Source organism: Ursus maritimus, unplaced genomic scaffold (genome assembly GCF_017311325.1).
Source record: "Ursus maritimus isolate PB19 unplaced genomic scaffold, ASM1731132v1 scaffold_24, whole genome shotgun sequence".
NCBI classification, from domain to species: domain Eukaryota; kingdom Metazoa; phylum Chordata; class Mammalia; order Carnivora; family Ursidae; genus Ursus; species Ursus maritimus.
The window spans coordinates 19,883,542-19,903,642 of NW_024424897.1; the positions used below are offsets into that span (position 1 = coordinate 19,883,542).

At 48.3% G+C, this 20,101-nt stretch overlaps 1 protein-coding gene across 3 annotated transcripts in view; it reads left to right on the plus strand.

Moving 5' to 3' along the window:
* LOC103672570 (signal transducer and activator of transcription 5B) overlaps window positions 1-20,101 on the plus strand; it is a 63,833-nt gene that overhangs the window by 40,973 nt on the left and 2,759 nt on the right. For 2 of the 3 annotated variants that reach the window (XM_040640606.1, XM_008701285.2), the window contains 16 exons: window positions 653-809; window positions 2,294-2,383; window positions 3,308-3,482; window positions 6,597-6,727; window positions 7,010-7,161; window positions 7,629-7,784; window positions 8,180-8,359; window positions 8,758-8,845; window positions 8,926-9,048; window positions 9,632-9,724; window positions 12,451-12,657; window positions 13,463-13,557; window positions 13,657-13,787; window positions 14,937-15,107; window positions 19,378-19,429; window positions 19,737-19,844. In XM_040640606.1, the coding sequence (XP_040496540.1) occupies window positions 653-809; window positions 2,294-2,383; window positions 3,308-3,482; window positions 6,597-6,727; window positions 7,010-7,161; window positions 7,629-7,784; window positions 8,180-8,359; window positions 8,758-8,845; window positions 8,926-9,048; window positions 9,632-9,724; window positions 12,451-12,657; window positions 13,463-13,557; window positions 13,657-13,787; window positions 14,937-15,107; window positions 19,378-19,429; window positions 19,737-19,844 (2,109 nt within the window). The remainder of the gene's footprint in view (window positions 1-652; window positions 810-2,293; window positions 2,384-3,307; window positions 3,483-6,596; window positions 6,728-7,009; window positions 7,162-7,628; window positions 7,785-8,179; window positions 8,360-8,757; window positions 8,846-8,925; window positions 9,049-9,631; window positions 9,725-12,450; window positions 12,658-13,462; window positions 13,558-13,656; window positions 13,788-14,936; window positions 15,108-19,377; window positions 19,430-19,736; window positions 19,845-20,101) is intronic. The other variant, XM_008701286.2, reaches the window with a different exon arrangement.

Below are 20,101 nucleotides of genomic sequence, written 5' to 3' on the forward strand. Positions count from 1 at the left end.
GAAATACTCTGTAGGGCGCCTGGGTGGCTCAGTTGTTAAGCATCTGCCTTCCGCTCAGGTCATGATCCCGGAGTCCTGGGATCGAGTCCCATGTCGGGCTCCCTGCTCAGCAGGGAGTCTGCTTCTCCCTCTGACCCTCACATCGCTTGTGCTCTCGCTCGCTCGCTCTCTTTCTCTCAAAAAACAAACAAAAAAACCTCTGTGAAATTAGCAACACACGGCACTAGTCAGGGCTGAAAAAAGCATGTAGAACATTCTTGACCTTGTGCCCCCTTACACCCTTGAGGGGTAACTATAAATAGGAAGTTATCAGAGCCCTTGTTTCCTTCAGAGTACACGAAGCACTTTCCTTTTCCCTTCATTTCTAGAAGCAGATAGCGTAAGCACCAGAGCGAGCCAGTAGAAGGAAGGAGAAAGGGCGGTACATTATAAAAAAAGAAAGAAAGAAAATATACAGTCCACTAAGTTAGTGGATTAGGGATAGATTAATGTAGGCATCTGGTCAATTTGAATTGGACTGTTTCCTAAAATTTGCAGTGAGCATTATGAAGAAATCACTTCAGCTAAAGAAAAGGTGTGATGCGTTGAGGCTGCATTTACACAGGCTCATGTGCATGTATGTATACATATGTATGTAATTTTTTTCCCCTAGGGACTCAATAGATCTTGATAATCCACAGGAGAACATTAAGGCCACCCAGCTCCTGGAGGGCCTGGTGCAGGAGCTGCAGAAGAAGGCAGAGCACCAAGTCGGGGAAGATGGGTTCTTGCTGAAGATCAAGCTGGGGCACTATGCCACGCAGCTCCAGGTGGGTGTGGACGCGGGCTCACACTTAATTCTCTTCCCCAGGAGGGACTCTTTTTTTCTTTCAGTACTTCCCGTGGAGCTTTTCTTTCTCTGCTTCAAGCCAGTGTTACTGACTTACAGGTTAGGTGTGTAAAGTTCTTCTTGTATGACTCTGATTATAGCCTTTTATTTTTAAACTTTTTATTTTTTATTTTTTTTATTTTTTTTTATTTTTTTTTTAAAGATTTTATTTATTTGACAGAGATAGAGACAGCCAGCGAGAGAGGGAACACAAGCAGGGGGAGTGGGAGAGGAAGAAGCAGGCTCCCAGCGGAGGAGCCCGATGTGGGACTCGATCCCGGAGCGCCGGGATCACGCCCTGAGCCGAAGGCAGACGCTTTAACGACTGCGCTACCCAGGCGCCCCTAAACTTTTTATTTGAAAAAAATTTCAGATTTACAGGAAGTTCCAGGATTGATACAAAGAACCCCTCCATATGCCCAGATCCACCCATTGTTAATATTTGCTTTATCATATTCTGTCTCTGTACACACACATTTGTTACCACTTGAGAGTAAGCTGCATACATCATGTCCCTTCACCCCTAAGTACTTCAGTAGGCATTTTCTCTACCTGGTTATGGTACAGCTACCAACTTCAGTACATGGCACATTGACAAAACACTCTTAGGTAATCATATCTATATTTCCATTTTGTCAACTGACTTAATAATGTCTTTTAGGGCATTTTTTTTTCCTCCAGCCCAGGACCACATATTACATCAGGTTGTCATGTCTCTTTGATCTCCTTTAATCTGGAACTGTTTCAGCCTTCTTTGTCTTTCATTACATTGACTTTTTTTTGTTTTAAGATTTTATTTTTAAGTAAACTCTACACCCAGTGTGGGGCTTGAACTCACAACCCGAGATCAAGAGTTGCGTGCTCCACCAGCTGAGTCAGCCAGGTGCCCTTGCACTGACATTTTAAAATAATGCAGCTCATGTATTTTAAAAGATAAAATAGACCTCCTTTTGGGTTTGTGTCATGTCTCCTCCTGATTAGATTCAGGTTACACATCCCTGATCAGAATTCTGAGTAAGTGATGTTGTGTCCTTCTCAGGATATCACATTGGGAGACATACACCATCCATGTTCCCTGCATTGGTGGTAGTAATTTTGATTACTCAGTTGAGGTGGTGTCCAGTTTCTCCTCTCATGTGGTCCTTTTGAAATTTATGTATCCTTTTTCCAGGAATGATGCCGTAGTACCTGAGGCAAATTAAGAGGCAAGAAATGAAATAATCTTACCTTCTCATTGTGGTTGGGTTTCCTATGACATACTTTTCTTGTCCCCCATTAGTACCGGAGGAGCAACATGGCTTGTGATTATGCCATCATGTCTCCAGGAGTCTCCTCCATCATAAAATCTTACCCCGGCTCTGAGGTAGGATTAGGCCCCATAACTTGGTGTGGAACAAAGTGATATCTGCTGTTGGATTCTTTCAGAACACGTACGACCGCTGCCCCATGGAGCTGGTCCGCTGCATCCGACACATTCTGTACAATGAACAGAGGCTGGTGCGAGAAGCCAACAATGTGAGTGCCCCATGGGTGTGGGGAGAGGAGCTGGGAAGTCCTTCCTTGCCCAGCTGTCTCGGGACCCAGATTTCTTAAGATAATTCACTGTGCATCTGTTGGTGTCCCTGGAAACAGAGCACTGTCCTAAGGGGCACAAAAGTAATAGAATGGTCTCTGATCTTAATTGACCCATAACCGTGATGAGATTATCACCACAAAACAATGTGACAAGTGCAAAATAATTCAACCCCAACTAAATGGTTTTTGAGTAAAGGCAGGCTCGTATTCAGGTGAGATTACTTAAGAAGGATTTCTGCTGAGCCCCCTTCCAGCCAAGTGTTGAGGGAATGGCTCAGACCAGGTCACTTAAATGCCTCGATCCATAAAAGCCTTGTTGATGCCTCCCCTGTAACTTCATTTGGGGGACTCCAGGATGCTGTCTATGAGAGGTTCAGCCTCTTCCCTCAGTTACGAGAAGGCCTTGAGTGAGGACATGGATGATGTGTGTTCACACAGCCTTGTTCCCCACTGAGTCCGCTGCACCTCACACGGTCCATGACATTGGATCGGTGAACGAATGTGGAATGAAGGGTCGTCGTCATTAGTGGGCAAACCCAGGTAACTCCTGGATGTGTGGAGTTCTAGTGTCTCCAAAGAGAGCTTAGGTGGATCCTGTTTGGTCGACTGTGGTGGAGGCCAGACTGTGATAGAAATTTCTACTATGGCTTAGGAAGGTGGCACAGTTGGTCAGGTCACCTGTTTTCCCTCCTTTTCTCCCCCCTCTGCAGCAGTTCTCACTCATGTGTACAGTTCCTCTGACTCAAAATTGGGCTTCGGGGGTTTCAGCCAGGTTCTAGGGGCTAGCATTGGCTTTTCCTTCCTCAGGCCTGAGGTTTTCTTCCATCCTCACTGTGGCCTGCACTCTCCTCAATCTGTCTCCAGGGTACTTCTCCAGTTGGAAGTCTTGCTGACGCCATGTCCCAGAAGCACCTCCAGATCAACCAGACGTTTGAGGAGCTGCGACTGGTCACACAGGACACGGAGAATGAACTGAAGAAGCTGCAGCAGACTCAGGAGTACTTCATCATCCAGTACCAGGAGAGCCTGAGGGTCCAGGGTGAGGCCCGTGCGGCCCGGGCAGTGTGTGTCACGAGGGCTAGAAGGAAATTCAGGTCAGATTGGAAGAGAACCAGGTTTCCATTCAGAGGCATTCCCCTTTCTCTGGAGTAGCGGGAATCATTTGCCCTAAGGTTGGGGCAGGGAGGAGGCGGCTTAGGAAGTGGAGAAGTCACAAGCTTGCCTTTGGGGAGTGCGGGTCTCACTCAGGTTTCCCACACCCACGGAGCTCCCGGTCTGTTGGGGAAGACATTTCATCCGTGGGGAGAAGCTCACAGTCTAGTAAAAAACACTTTTGTATATAACTGGTGTTTCATAAATGCTGCTTTACTGAAATGTTATATTCTCTAAGCAGGGAAAGTATAAGGTCTGAGGGCTGTGTTTGTGATGACAAATGTTTAATGCTGTTTTGTGCGGTTATTCAGAGAGGCTGTCCTGGCACAGTGCAGCTAATGCGCCTCCCTTAGCCCTTAGAGACAAAGCTCCCTTCCTTGTGTGAAAACTACAGCCTGAGGTTGTGGAGCTCCACCAGCGCCCCCTATTGACCTTGTAAGAATTTGACAGGGTGACTTCATTCATTTCCCTCTCCCTGCAAGCATGCCCAGCTGAGAATCTCAGAAAAGCCTCTGCTTGACACAGACACGTACCTGTCTACATACACGTGCTCTAATACCGTGCGTGCGGGCTCAGCCTTACAGCTCTACTGGTATTATTTATTACTCCATCTTCCTCATTAGAATATACATTCTTTGAGAAGGGATTGTGTCTTCTATCTCTGTACCCTAAGGCTGGCACATTGCCTGAATCATAGGTGTTGAGTACATGTTGGTGGGATGATTCCAGCATGTCTTCCTCCATGTGAATCCATCTCAGACTGACCTCAGAGAAAGGGTGGCCCTATTCCTAGATTAGGGAACAGGAGAATTCAGACTGCCAGGTCTTTCTTTCTTTCTTTTTTTTTTTTTAAGATTTTATTTATTTGAGGGGTGCCTGGGTGGCTCAGTCCTTACCTGTCACCTTCAGCTCAGGGCATGGTCCCGGCGTTCTGGGATTGAGCCCCACATCAGGCTCCCCCGCTGGGAGCCTGCTTCTTCCTCTCCCACTCCCCCTGCTTGTGTTCCCTCTCTCGCTGGCTGTCTCTCTCTCTGTCAAATAAATAAAATCTTTAAAAAAAAAAAGATTTTATTTATTTGAGAGAGAGAACAAGTGAGGGGAGGAGCAGAGGGAGAGGGAGAAACACACTCCCCACTGAGCAGAGAGTCGGACACAAGGCTCGATCCCAGGACCCTGAGATCATGACCTGAGCAGAAGTCACACGCTCTCCCCCAGGCTGTCAGTTCTACCCCAAGCCTTTGATGGTTGTTAGTACTTCCAATCCGAATTCTTCGGTTTTCTGTTTCCTATTGGGTTTGGGTTAGATTCTGCTTCGAGTCTGTACCCATCATGCAATGTCAGTTCAGTCTCATTTATCAAGCTCACTCATCAGAAACACAGACTATTCTATTTATGCAAGAGAAGGCTCAGCTCCCTCCAGTGGAGCAGAGAATTGCCTCACATCTCCTGACCTCCCTCCCAGAAGCTTCTGCAGAGTGCCAGGAGAGACCTAAATGGGTCCCTCACATAGGGAGGTTGGGCGCAGGCGTGGGGATCACCGGCACGCCCCTGTGGGTGGCAGGATTTCTGAGGTGGCTTCAGGACTCCTCTGCTGTGTGCCACGCCTGGACAGGAGTCTTCTCTCTCAGTCCCCGGTCGTGGGATCAGAACCGTATTTCCAGTTCTCTTTTAGTGCTGGGCTTGCTGCGCTTTCCCTGGCTGTCTGGAGTTGCTTTAGTCTGTCCCAGCTTGTGTGTCCACGAGGCAGGGCTTCGGTCAGTGTGACACGGCCCTCGACCATGACATGCCGGTGCTCACATCTTGTCTCAGCCCAAGTGAGGACACTGGGATATTCAGCAAGGCGATGGGCAGGCCGTAATAATGCGAGCATGTAGGCTAGTGTTACCTTTGGAGGCAGGGATGGGTTTGCAAGCAGGGAAGGATGTCCAGGGGGCTTTCAGCGTGGTTTCTCAAGCTGGGTTATTGATACACAGGTGTTCCTTGCATCACTCTCTCTACCTTGCCTGGGTCTGAAGTATTTCATAATAGATTCTCTGTAAAAGGGTAACGAGGCCTCCCCGACTCCCTGTTCCTGCCATGGGTGAGAGTCCCCGCGCTAGTGTGGAGAGAAGCTGCCTCCTCCTCCTGAGACAGTCTTGCTGCTTCTGTGCTGCCAGTGGGCCCTGACCATTCTCTCCCTCGTCCCCGGCTTCTCTGTCTCTGTCTGTGCCTCCCTGTCCCCTTCTGGTTGGTCGGCTGAGCTCACAGTCACCCAAGCTGGACAAACCAACATGTCAGGGCCCTGCGGGCACCTAGAGATACGCCTTGTTCCGTAGGAGAGGGTGCTGTGCTCCACGGGTGGGACCGAGCCTGCGGGGCGGGGCTTCCCTGAGGAGGCTCTGGCGTGTGGTGTGGGGCTGAGCAGCTGGCGGTCTCTGTCACCCTTGAAACCGGCCCTGGAAGCCACTAGCCAGTAAGGACTCACTCTCACCTCCGGCGCCCTCGTGCCAGGAGCTTCCTTGAGCCTTTTGTGGGTCATCCCTTATTTACTCCTGAGTGACCTACTGAGGCAGGGCCGAGATTCTCCCATTCTGCACATGGGCAAACTGAGGCCCAGAAGAGTGAAATGCTTTGCCCGCATTGCCCCAGGTAGTAAAGGGTGAGGGCACACATGGAACCGGGCAGCGAGGCGCCACGCTGGACCCCCGTGTGGCGTGAGGAGGTCTGGGCAGGCAGCTGTGTAGACTAAGGTGGGAGGGGAGGCCTCGGGGCAGGATCCTGGTCAGCTGTGGCCTCAGGCTTCCACCTGCACACTCCCTAAAGGGGAGATGAAGTGGAGAGGCCAGGGCCCAGAGCCCGCTCACGTCTGGCCCCCTTGGCTGCTAGAACCCCAAGTTGCCATTGGTCCGATGTTGGGCAGGGCCTTGAGGGCCTTGCCTCCAGAACAGGTGTGTGTGTCCCACTGGGCTTCCTGCAGGAAGCTGGGAGATGGTGGTCACGGGTGTCCCGTCCCCTGCTCTAGCTCAGTTCGCCGGGCTGGCCCAGCTGAATCCTCAGGAGCGTCTGAGCCGGGAGACGGCCCTCCAGCAGAAGCAGGTGTCCCTGGAGGCCTGGCTGCAGCGTGAGGCCCAGACGCTGCAGCAGTACCGTGTGGTAAGTGGGATCTGTGTCCTCGCCTCCCAGGCTCGGAGGTCCACGTCCCGAGCTGCCCGGGGAGCCCATGAGAGGGCTAGGGCCAGGAAGAGAGCGGGACCGGGAGAGCAGGAGGCTGGATCGCTCTTTCCTTGGGGGAGGGGCACGTGAGGCAGGGGAGGTCTGGGAGAGGAGAAGGCCTGCCTATGCTGGGGCCTGGTCCCCAGTCCCGCCTCCAGAGCCAGGCCTGCCAGGCTGTTCTCTGGGAGCCCAGAAGGGCCTGCTGTCCCCACCTGCCTTCAGGAGCTGGCCGAGAAGCACCAGAAGACCCTGCAGCTGCTGCGGAAGCAGCAGACCATCATTCTGGACGACGAGCTGATCCAGTGGAAGCGGCGGCAGCAGCTGGCAGGGAACGGAGGGCCCCCCGAGGGCAGCCTGGACGTGCTGCAGTCCTGGTAATGGCGTAGGGGGGGTGGCTGGGGGCAGGAGTGCTGCCACCAGCTGCTCGTGCCACCTCCTGCGTTTCCTTGAGCAGCCGGCTCGCTCTGTCCCGTAGCAAGGCTTCGTTCACTAGGGGTTCTGGTTCCCGATGCCGACTTTGGGGCCCCCATCGTGTGCCACCTGCCCAGGAAGGGAGTGGCTGTGCTGGGGAGGGGGGCAGGGCTGGGTGTGCGGAGTGACCATCAGGCTGAGTGGGCCCTCTTCAGGGTTGCTCCCCCCGCGCAGTTCCACGTTCCTGAAAGGCAGGGCGCTCTGCTCTGCTCTGCTCCGTGGTCAGGAGCGGCGGCTTCGGTGCAGAGCCTTCCTGGGTGAGGGTGGAGCTGGGTCTTGGGGCGTTCTCCCTAGACTGGAGCCTCTGGGCCTCGAGCCCGGGGGATGGGGTGACGCCGTTGTCCTCCCGGTGGCCTGGGCTCCCGTGCAGGTGTGAGAAGTTGGCCGAGATCATCTGGCAGAACCGGCAGCAGATCCGCAGAGCAGAGCACCTGTGCCAGCAGCTGCCCATCCCCGGTCCAGTGGAGGAGATGCTGGCTGAGGTCAATGCCACCATCACAGACATCATCTCAGCCCTGGTGACCAGGTGATAGCTGCCTCTGGCCACGCCCAGCCCCCCGTGGGGTTGGCGCGGGGGAGGCAGGGGAGCTTTGTCCATTGGGGTGGCGGTGGGGGGGCTCTCGTTGGCATCCTTGTCTCTTTTGCCCCGGGCCCCCATTCCCCTCTGTCCTCAGTTGCAGTGGCTACTTGGTGTTGCCCTTGCCCAGTGTCTGTTGTGGACGCGCGGACTGCCTTTGTCCCCCGCAGCCCGCGCCGGCTGCCGAGTCATGTCACTGTCTCCCCTCCCACCACCTTCTCTGAGTTGCTCCGCGTGCCCTTCCTTTGCCTGCTGACCCCAAGGGGCTCCCCACACGGTGGGGGGACCGGGCCCTGTCCCCTGAGCCAGCGTCATGTGTGGTCTGGTCCCTTGTGTCCCCGCAGCACATTCATCATTGAGAAGCAGCCCCCTCAGGTCCTGAAGACCCAGACCAAGTTTGCAGCGACGGTGCGCCTGCTGGTGGGCGGGAAGCTAAATGTGCACATGAACCCCCCCCAGGTGAAGGCCACCATCATCAGCGAGCAGCAGGCCAAGTCGCTGCTCAAGAACGAGAACACCCGCAAGTACGTGCGGCCTCCCCCTCATGTCTGCCTCTTCCCTCCAGTCCTTACAACAGGAACAAGGTGCTCTGGCCTCCTTGCCAGTGCCCTGGATGCTGCCATTCGTTATAGGAGCCCCGTTAGCCCTTCTGGCCTTTTCTGGCCTCTTCTGGCTCTCAGAGAAAGACTATAAGGCCTTTCTTCTGTGAAAAAAGTACATGATTTTCATTCATTTAGTAGGACTACATGCAAGAAAAATTCTTTTATGTTAATGTATGTTTATCTTGTATATTTTATGCAGCTAACATTTCCTCTAAAAATTTTTACAACCTTCTTTATCGGGTCCCGTCCAGTATGTTCCCTACCCCACATTTACTGGGACACCGTGTGGGTTTAGAGTCGAGTCTCTCTCTGCTCTGCAGTGACTACAGCGGCGAGATCTTGAACAACTGCTGTGTGATGGAGTACCACCAGGCCACCGGCACCCTCAGCGCGCACTTCCGGAACATGGTGAGGGTGGGAGAAGAGAAGGAACAAATTTTCCCTAGGTGTTTGAGGGCTCTAACCTCTTTTATTTGTCTTCTTTGCAGTCCCTGAAACGAATTAAGAGATCTGACCGTCGTGGAGCAGAGTCAGTGACAGAAGAAAAATTCACAATCCTGTTTGAATCACAGTTCAGTGTTGGTGGAAATGAGCTGGTTTTTCAAGTCAAGGTAAAGCCCTCCCTCAGCTGTGGTGTGTGTGTGTGTGTGTGTGTGTGTGTGTGTGTACTTTATATCACAAAAGAATTGTTTTGGTCACATAGTATCTTAACTGTCAAGGGACAGAAAGTGGGGTGACCTTATCCTTAAAACTGTGTCTCTTAAATTCTCTGAAGATCTATAATAACAAGCAATAGCAAACTGAAATAGCTGGAGATACAGGTAGGAGTGAATCAAGGGAAACATCTCTCCAGATGAATTTGAGTAACAGTTGTAGCAAGTTTTAGACATTTGTTACTTGCTGTTTTTTCCTAGAAATGTCTCCATACTCTTTCTCTTTTCTCTCTTATTCTCCATTTGACAAACTACTGCATCCTTCAGAAATATCTAAGCAACATCTCTTAAAATATCTCAAATTTCTACGATTGCACCACTGTGACGAGTCCTATGATTCCTGGAGCCATTCAGATTCTATATTCAAGTGTGACATTTACTGTAACTTGAAAAGAGAATGAATGCGTTGGGGTAAAGAAAAAGAAAAGCAAGTGAGGAACGTGTCAGTCTTGATGCTAGCCCTTCTCTTTTGTCTTTCTAGACCCTGTCCCTCCCAGTGGTGGTGATCGTCCATGGTAGCCAGGACAACAACGCAACGGCCACCGTTCTCTGGGACAATGCTTTTGCAGAGCCTGTGAGTGGATTCCCTGGGCCTGTGGGTCTCGAGATCCTGATGCTGGTGTCATGAATCTCTTTCGTGTGTTCTCCCCCAGAAAAGCATAGAAAAGTGCAGTTTTCTGTAGTGGGAGGCAGAGTAGAGAGTATGTGGAGAGTGTAAAGAGTGTGGGCTTGGAGTCCGGCCAAGGGTTAAACTCACACCCCACCGTTTCCTCACGTTGTGACCATGGGGAATTCACTTTCTCTCTTTGAGCCTAAATTTCCTAAGTGTCTGCATCACAGGTGTAATAGTGCTCCGTAGCACTCCGTAGTTAGAGAGATGAGATTAGGTAGCATTCAGGGGCGCCTGGCTGGCTCGGTCAGTAGAACGTGCAAGTCTTGATCTCGGAATCATGAGTTCAGGTCCCGTTTTGGGCATAGAGTTTACTAGAAAAAATAATAAATGAAATTAGGTAACATACAAAATACAAAATACTTGTCACCTTGTCAGTACTTAGTGAATATTCTTTTGAATCCTTGGATCAGACCGTGAGTGGAATTTGGGATTCCCAGGTTCCTTCCAGAAGGTGGACATCTTAGGACGTTACTTACAGCTTGGCAGTTGCTTCCTGCCGTCTTACCTCCAGTAAACGAGGGTGCCATTTAACGTCTTTTCCAAATTTTAGGTTCTGTGATTCATGCCAACTCTCTCATGAAGAATGAGATGCTTTGTCCAAGGGGACGAATATGATTTTGTGGATTTATGCATCAAATTCTGTCTGAATATTGCTAGTGTGCCCTTGATGAGCGTTTTCAAAACATTTCGTCAGGAAGAGTTCTAGCTAGGTGTCACACATTTCCAGGAGCAAGTACTCCGTGAAAGCCTGATAAAAGGTTATGGTTGGTATTCAGGATGTAAAAGTATGTCCTTCTCTCACATGACTCTAACGTGAAGAGTCTCACTGAGTTCTCTCAACAGTCCTCTTAACAGAACAGTATTTTTGCTGCAAAGGTGAGATTTACAGCGGAAAATCTACCACGTCCATGCTACAGATCCCTGGGTGTGAGGCTTCTCTTGAAACGGTCTGCCTGCAGCATGTCCTGATAAACCTTCTGGATAGGATTGCTGCCTCTCCTCTCATTCCCCTCCCTGCCTTTCCGCTGAGCTCACTCCTCATGTCACATTGGCAGCTCTTGCAACATGCCGTTGCTAAATAAATTGCCTAAATCTAGGCAATGCCTAAATAAATAAGCATTTTTAGCATTTTCAGTTGCGTTAATGACTAGTGTACATCTTATGCTCTTTTAAAATAAATACATACTTGGGATTTATTCTACAGACATATTTCCATCTGTGTCAAATGACATAAGTACGTCGCAGCACTGTTTGTAATACCTCGAGATCACTAGGCTGATACGCAGGTGTCCGTCTGTGGGGGCCTGGCTGACTGTAGTGTTGTTCTTCCATACTGTGCAATATTTAGGGGGCACAGAAGAACATGTGTTTATGTGCTGATGTAAGGTCTTGCAGATACAGTATTAAGTGAAAAAAGGGAGAGATAGAACATGTGGATTTTATGCTACCATTTATATATATATGGGGAGTTTTGTATTTATTTAGAGAGAGAGAGCGTGTGCGCATGAGCAGAGGCAGGGACAGCAGGAGAAGGAGAGAGAGAGATTCTTGAGCAGACTCCCTGCTCAGTATGGAGCCCAACGCGGGTCTCGATCTCATAACCCTGAGATCATGACCTGAGCCCAAATCAAGAGTTATGTGCTTAACCGAGAGAGCCACCCAGGTGCCCCCATTTATATTTTTAAAAAAGAGAAGTTATATATATTTCCTGGCATGCATAGAATATCTTTGGAGGCATACACAGTAAACTAGATTATATGCTCTGGGCAGAGGAACTAAAGTGACTTCACTGGGAGCCTGGGTGGCTCAGCCTGTTAAGTATCTGCCTTTGGCTCAGGTCATGATCCCAGGGTCCTGGGATCGAACCCCACATCCGGCTCCATGCTCAGTGGGGAGTCTGCTTCTCCCTCTCCTGCTCTCTCTTTCTTGCTTTCTCTCTCTCTCTCAAATAAATAAAATCTTAAAAAAAAAAAAAGACATTTCACTGTATACCTTCCGTGCTTTTTAAATTTGATATCATATGAAGCTATTGCCTATTAAAAAAAATTTGTAATAATGAAAAAATAAAATGAAGTACCGTGCCTGAATGGGATGAAAAGCAGTTTGTTAAAAGTTCATATTGTAATTGTATCTGCAAGACCTTACATTCAATAACAAGTGGTCCAACTCCATTTCCATTCTTCCACATGAAATTTTTTTCACGTTGGGCTGGAGTTCAAGGATCATACTTGTGCACTCACAGGCGTGGGTGCACACGCGGTTCTCTCTACCTGCAGCTGGAGAGCCAGTCTCAGATCCCCGTTCCCCCAAGCTTGCAGTGTAAGAACCAGACCTTGGTCACGTTTTGTTTTTGCGGCTCTGAGAATGTAAGATTAGCCTGGAGGTTCAGCAGCTCATTTACCATGGATAGCTTGAGGGTACCTTCTAAGCTGTGTGTGAAGAAGGTAAGATGGAACCTTCTCGATCTCACAGAACTGCCTATGTCAAAAAAAGTTAGAATTTATCCTCAGCCTCAGCAGGACAAATGTTTGTAACTGCTTTGAGCCACCAGTGTTTTCATTTCTTGGGCTGAGTGAATAAATCATGCAACTGTTTTCTCATAAGATTCTGGCTTCTCTCCGTCTCAGGGCAGGGTGCCATTCGCCGTGCCCGACAAAGTGCTGTGGCCGCAGCTGTGTGAGGCGCTCAACATGAAATTCAAGGCCGAAGTGCAGAGCAACCGGGGCCTGACCAAGGAGAACCTCGTGTTCCTGGCCCAGAAACTGTTCAACAGCAGCACCAGCCACCTCGAAGACTATAATGGCATGTCCGTGTCCTGGTCCCAGTTCAACAGGGTGAGGGACCCGCCGCCAGCTGCCATTAGACCAAACCTTCCAAACTAGATGCCTTCCCGAGGCTTCCTGCCCTGGGCATTTGTTCTTCGTGACTCTAATAAAATGTGCCCAGAGTAATAGGAAGCTCCTGAATACATGGAGAAGCACATAGATTTTTATGTAGAAAACTCGGTCTTTGAATATGTAAGTACCCTGGGCCTTGTATGCAGCTAGTGCGGTTTGTTTCCTTTATAAAGGAAACAGAGCAAAGCAAATGATAAGGTATCTCACAAGAAGTAAAGCTTTTGTGATCAGAAGTCCATGGCTCTTTCCCATTGACTCTCTGACGCTCCCTGCTGTGTAATCCTGCAAAGCCAGGCTACCACGGGACCCTCAGCCCGCAAAAGGGAATGCTGATGGAGGAGACTTCTCCAGCATCGGGTAATTGAGATGTCACCTGTCACATCTCTGACTTTAAATCCAGCTTTTGTTTCTTTGCTTACACCTCCACCCCCAGGTGTTTTAAATGCCCTAATTCAAAAACAGCAAAGAACGAGTCAGCCCAGATCCAGGTGAAGGTGGCAGGGGGGCCAGTGGGTCTTGGTAATTGCTCTGCTGTATTTTTCCCCTCTTCTCTCTTCCTCTCTATTCAGTTTTTTGACTGTAGGACCATTTGGTAAAACTCGGGCAGGCGTGTATACTTGTATGATTCTGACAGTGTAGATGTTTGTTTTCCATTTAATTTTTTTTCAGTTTAAGTATATGCAGGCAATATTCCAGGTGTTACTCTTGGCCTTCTTGTGTTCACTGTTGTATCTCCAACCAGGAGAATTTACCAGGACGAAATTACACGTTCTGGCAGTGGTTCGATGGTGTGATGGAAGTGTTAAAAAAACATCTCAAGCCTCATTGGAATGATGGGTGAGAATCATCATTTCCTAAGTCAGCAATAGAGTATGAAGCTTTTCCTTCTGTGAAAACATCACATCTGTTTCTCCTCCTTTGGCCTTTGTGATCCAGGGCTATTTTGGGTTTTGTGAACAAGCAACAGGCCCATGACCTACTCATTAACAAGCCTGATGGGACCTTCCTGTTGAGATTCAGCGACTCTGAAATTGGGGGCATCACCATTGCTTGGAAGTTTGATTCTCGTGAGTTCCCTCCCTTTTTAGAACATATCTTGGGGGCGCCTGGGTGGCTCAGATGGTTAAGCATCTGCCTTTGGCTCAGGTCTTGATCTCTGGGTGCTGAGATTGAGCTCCGAGTCAGGCTCCTGGCTCAGCGGGGAGTCTGCTTCTCCCTTTCCCTCTCTCCCTCGCTTGTGCTCTCTCCCTCCCTCCCTCTTCCTCCCTCTCTCTCCCTTCCCACCCCCGTCTCGAATAAATAAAAAATCTTTTAAATGTATATGGGGGGGGGTCTAGTTAGCCGCTTTTGTTGCAAAATTACTTCAACAAATGACTTATTGAGCACTAATTATGGGGTCGGTTCTGATGAAGGGCACGCAGATGGAGCACCATGACGCAGCAGGGGCTAATAAGGCAGCCAGCTTAAAATCATGGGAAACACAGTTACTGATTCTAAGCAAACTGGTGGAACCCTGAAGAGGCTACCTGTCATACAGCATTCTGTCCACAGTCTCAGCGGCTTCCCTTTTGAAATGTCCGCCTTCTTATTACCGAACCGTGAGCTTATTTCAGTGAAGAATTACTTGGATGAGTTGAAGTCATTAGACTGGAAGTATTGTGCTATTTTAATTATTCATTTATCCTAATCAACATAAAGGGATACTTTTGTGCGGGGATCAAGGATTGGAGTCAATAAGAACTATTTCTTCTACAGAGGTATTGAAAACCATTTGAACTTGAAACTACCTGAGATCATTGGATCTCTAGGAAGTGCCGTATGCATTACCTGCTTATCTCCTCATGGCTTTTACAGACGGCTTGAACTACAACCTGTGGTTATTTTTTTTTTTTTTAGATTTATTCACGTATTTAAGAGAGAGTGGAGGAGGGTAGGGGCAGAGGGAGAGAGCCCCAAGCAGACTCCTTGCTGAGCACAGAGCCCAATGTGGGACTCCATCCCACGACCCCCAGATCACGACCTGAGCCAAAATCTAGAGTTGGATGCTTAACCGTTAAGACTGCGCCACCCAGGTGACCTACAACCTGTGGTTATTTTTAAACGGAGATCTTTATTGGGACAGTTTTCATGGAGAGCTTTGATTTATAGTATATTTCGGTTTTCATTCCTGTTCAGAAATCATGCTTAGAATGTGATTATTCTGTTTATTGTTCTAGAGGAAAGAATGTTTTGGAACCTGATGCCCTTTACCACCAGAGACTTCTCCATCCGGTCCCTGGCTGACCGCTTGGGGGACCTGAATTACCTTATCTACGTGTTTCCTGATCGGCCAAAAGATGAAGTGTACTCCAAGTATTACACGCCAGTTCCATGCGAGCCTGCTGCCGGTAACAGTGTTCGCATTCTTTTTTTTTTTTTTTTAAGATTTTTTATTTATTTGACAGAGATAGAGACAGCCAGCGAGAGAGGGAACACAAGCAGGGGGAGTGGGAGAGGAAGAAGCAGGCTCATAGCGGGAGAGCCTGATGTGGGGCTCGAACCCAGATCGCCGGGACCACTCCCTGAGCTGAAGGCAGACGCCCAATCGCTGTGCCACCCGGGCGCCCCTACAGTGTTCGCATTCTGATTCGGTTTTGTGGTGATTTTAGTTTTCTTTTAGTTTTGTGTGTGTATGTGTGTCTATCTGTCTTGCGTGAAATCCTACACAATTAGTATTTATTTAGTTACTGGTGTTCGAGCATTATTCAGGGGAGTCGTAAATCCTGGACTGTATTCTTCAGTCATATCTGCTGCTGACCCCAAATACCAAATTGAAGGGAACGGATTGCTTTTATTATTTTTTTTCAAATTGTTTTTAAAACAAGCTTAGATCAAACAAAATTAGATAAAATTTGGGGCGCTTGGGTGGCTCAGTCGGTGGAGCATCTGCCTTTGGCTCAGGTCATGATCTCAGGGTCCTGGGATCGAGTCCCACGTCGGTCTCCCTGCTCAGTGGGGAGTCTGTTTCCCCTCTCCCTTGCCCCCTCCCCATGCTTGCTCTCTCTCTCTCTCCCTGTCTCTCTGTCTCAAATAAATAAAATCTTTAAAAAACAAAAGATAAAACTTGTTTTTCAAAACAGATGGTTTTATTGTTTTCTGAGCATAAAAGTATTCTGTATTAATTGTAAAATTTCCAGAAAAGTATGGAAAAGAAAACAGATATCACATAACATCTCTCGTCTAGAGATTAACCACGGTAGAAAATTCGGTGACTGTTGTCCCCATCGGTGTAGATACGTATTCTTCATTCAGTCAGTCACCAGATGCTTGTTAGGTACTTCCTGTGTGGAGGTCACAATATAGTAGCGGGAGGCGGACAACAAACAAATACATGTCTTTACTGATGGATGCTGTGAAGACAAGAAGCACAGTAAAGAGAGAGATGGGACAGGGAGGAGGATAGGGGTGGCGTTTCAGTAGAGTGGTCAGACAAGGTCTCTCCCGGAAGTTGCTATCAGCACAGAGCTGAACGAAGCGAGGAAGCTAGCCACACAAAGATCTAGAGAAAGCACCTTCTAGCTTCAGAGAAGTGCAAAAACCGTGAGGTTGGTGAGTTTGAAAGACTCCACGAGGGCCCAGGAGGCGAGAGCCGAGTGAGCTGGAAAGAAAGCATTGGAGGCGACAGCAGAGCAATAGGGAAGCCGGATGGTGTCAGGCTTGAGCTCAGTAAATGTTTTGGGTCATAGTATATGTATCATCTTTTGTGATCTGATCTTTTTCCCCCACTTAAAAATATGCCATAAGCAGAGTTGCAGGTCTGTAAATGAAATCTTAAAACAGCACTTTAATGGTTGCACAGAATTCCATCATATGGTGGTTTGATGTCAGTTATTTGAGAGCCTTACAATTTAAGTTATTCGTAGTTTTCTGTTGTGAATTAATATCGAGATAACCGGGCACCCGGCTGGCTCATTCATTAGAGCGCGCAGCTCTTGATCTCAAGATCTTGAGTTCAGGCCCCACATGGGGGTAGCTTTCTAAATACACACATACACTAACTAACTAAGATAACCCGGTGCATGCATCCTGTTCAACTGTTTCCCCAGGATAAACTCCTAAAGTAGAATTTGTGTCAAAGGGTATATATACCTTTTAAGCTTCTTGACACACATGTACAGAATCGCCCTCCAGAAAGGGGGTCTGTCCTCACTCCCACAGATGTCTGTTGGATTACTTGCTCTTCCAGCCCCTGCCAATCATAGATTCTGCTCACTGACTTCATGCTGATTGGCATAAAAATGATGTCTTAGTTCTTATTTTCATTTCTTTGATTCTAGGTAAGGTCACAGCATCTTTTCATCATAATAATAACAATAATAGTAACTAGAGTAATAATAGCAGCTAACATTTGCTGGGTGCTTACTCTGTCCTGGGCACTTTTCTGAGCACATTTTACGTACTATCTCGTTTAATTCTTGAAACAGGTGTGTAAGGTAGGTCCTGTGACTCTCCTCACTTTACAGATGAGCCTTTGAGGCAAAGAGAAGTGAAATAATTTGCCCAAGTCCACACAGCTAGGAAGCGACCAATCCAGGGTTTGAGCTCCAACAGTCTAAGCTCCAGAGTCTGAATTTCTTAACTTCCACATTACTGGCTATTTATATTTTTTCTGTGATGTTTGTATTCCCTGTTCATTTTTCTTTTGGAGTTCTGTTTTTTCCTAATGATGTGTAAGTATTTTTACGTAGTAAATAAGCCTTTTATATAGCAAACATTTTTCTCAATAGGTCATTGTTCTTCTAGCATTGAAGTTTTATTTTGCTAAAGTACAAAACTTGTATTTTCTATATAGCCCAATCCATCAACCTTTTCCTTTATAATGTCTGTCTTTCTTATCATGCCTTCCCACCCTGCAATGATGGTTATATTTCTTTTTTTTTTTTTTTTAAGATTTTATTTATTTATTTGACAGAGATAGAGACAGCCAGCGAGAGAGGGAACACAAGCAGGGGGAGTGGGAGAGGATGAAACAGGCTCACAGCGGAGGAGCCTGATGTGGGGCTCGATCCCGTAACGCCGGGATCACGCCCTGAGCCGAAGGCAGACGCCTAACGACTGCGCCACCCAGGCGCCCCGATGGTTATATTTCTAAGTGGCAAAATAAGCCAGAGTTTTTTAGACTTATGTGTTATTTTGGGTTTTTTTTAATATTTATTTTATTTATTTTATGAGAGGGAGTGGGGGGAGAGGGAGAGAGGGACTCTTGAGCAGACTCCCCACCAAGTGCAGAGCCTGATGTGGGGCTCAACCCCACAACCCTGCAACCATGACCTGAGCTGAAATCAAGAGTCGGATGCTTAACTGACTGAGCCACCCAGTCACCCCTAGATTTATGTGGTACTTTGGATTAAACCTATCATGGTTTCTTTCTGTTAGCACAGCTCTCTAGGTTAAGAATCTAGATTTAAGAATCTCTAGATTCTTAAATCCTATTTTTACAGCATTTCTTCGGTTTTTATTTTTTCTGCCAATCCATAAAATTCTCTATAAACAATAAAGCACAAAAAGCATGAAGTATTATAAAAAGGTAACTCCTGACATTTGAAGCCTTAGAAGCTGGTTAGGATAACAAGCCACTTGTGAACCATGTAGCATTTCACTATCTTGGAATATTTCACTGACAAGCTCCTCAAGTGATGGCACTTGACCTTAGTGCCATCTTCATTGTCTAGCATTGGTAGGACTATACGTGTGCCCGTACTCACATAGCCGGGAAACAAGACTTCATTCCTCGACTTCGGTCTCACTTAACTGGATTTTCACAGTCAGTCTGTTAGAAAGGTACCTATGGCTGACTAGACCACTCTTGGGTTTATCCCCTGGCCTCCCACATCCCAGTAGGGACTCGGCGGAGGGTGGAAGAGAGACACACCAGCGTTCTTCTTAACCAGCCATGGGGCACGGACAATATGGGATGAGTGACCATCAGATACGCCCAAATGCAGATGCGCCAGGAAACAGAAGAGCACACAGATACTTGAATGATACTCCCTTTCCCGAAGGAGGAGATACTCAGAGTCAGAGTGACTCCGGGGACCATCAAGTCAAATTCATTCCTCTCTTTGGTTTCTCGGTACAACTCCTGACAAGTGTTTGTACACCTTCTGCTTAAAGGCCTCTAGTGATTGGGAAATCAGTTCTTCCCAAGACAGCCCATTTCTTCGGTGGGCAGTTCTCATTATGACAGCATTTTTCTTCCTATGATTGAAAATTTAGCCTCTTCTGCTCTCCTCCTCATTTTGTCCCTGGGACACAAAGCAAATCCTGTCACTCTGCTGCATCTGTAACTTTAAACTTTTAAGATATTTTTTTCTTTTTATACTTAGTGTACAATTAATGCTTGGTTTAGATTTGTACTTAAGTGTATCTTTTTGTGGCTTAAAGAATTTATTAATACATCCAAGCCAACTTAGAAGATACCTTAACTTGCAGTTTGAGTATTGAGGCTTCTCCTAGGCCAGGTCCTCCTAACAGATTAAAATATTAAGTGCTTGTATCAGATTCTAAGACAGAATTAGGTGGTTGTGTCCTATCCTGAGAAAAGATGTGATTCTTAAGAGAGATTGCATTTTTATTTCACTGAGAACTTTGGTTCTCATCACGCTCCCCTCTCGGCAGCTAAAGCGGTGGACGGATACGTGAAGCCACAGATCAAGCAAGTGGTCCCTGAGTGAGTACCCAGGGTGCAGCTCTGGTCTCCTGCTGCCTCCTTTCTCCTCCCCCGGGCCCCCCTCACCCCTCACCACTCCTCCTCCCACTCACAGGCCCTGCGTGGCCCAGCCCTTCCGTCCCCCCTGAAACCTGGCTCAGGAGAGGAAACTGGGCTTAGTCCCAGTGGGATCGGGACCCAGGGCCCCACTCCTGCAGCTGGAGTCCCAGGCCCAGTGGGCACTTTGTCCTTCCACGCCCCCAAAAAGGTGTAAAAATGCCCAGTGAGCTGCTGCCCTGAGGCCACTGAGGCTCTGTGTCTCCTGCAGGTTTGTGAGTGCGTCTGCGGACTCTGCCGGGGCCAGCGCCACCTACATGGACCAGGCCCCCTCCCCGGCCGTGTGCCCCCAGGCTCATTATAACATGTACCCCCAGAAGTAGGTGGTGTTCTCATGGGGCTCCGCGGGGAGGAAGTGGGCACCTGGCCTCAGGCTGGGCCCCCGGAGGGCTGGTGGGCAAAGGCACCCAGAGCCCCTGGAGGTCTGAGACCACCCAGGCCAGGCTCTAGCATGTACCCCGGTGGGAGAGTGGACCAGCAGATATAGATAGTTTAGAGTGGATTTGGGCAAATGTCATCTACTTGCCTCTCCCAAAATGGAGATTTTTCTTGTTCTGTGTAAGGACCAGATGGGCT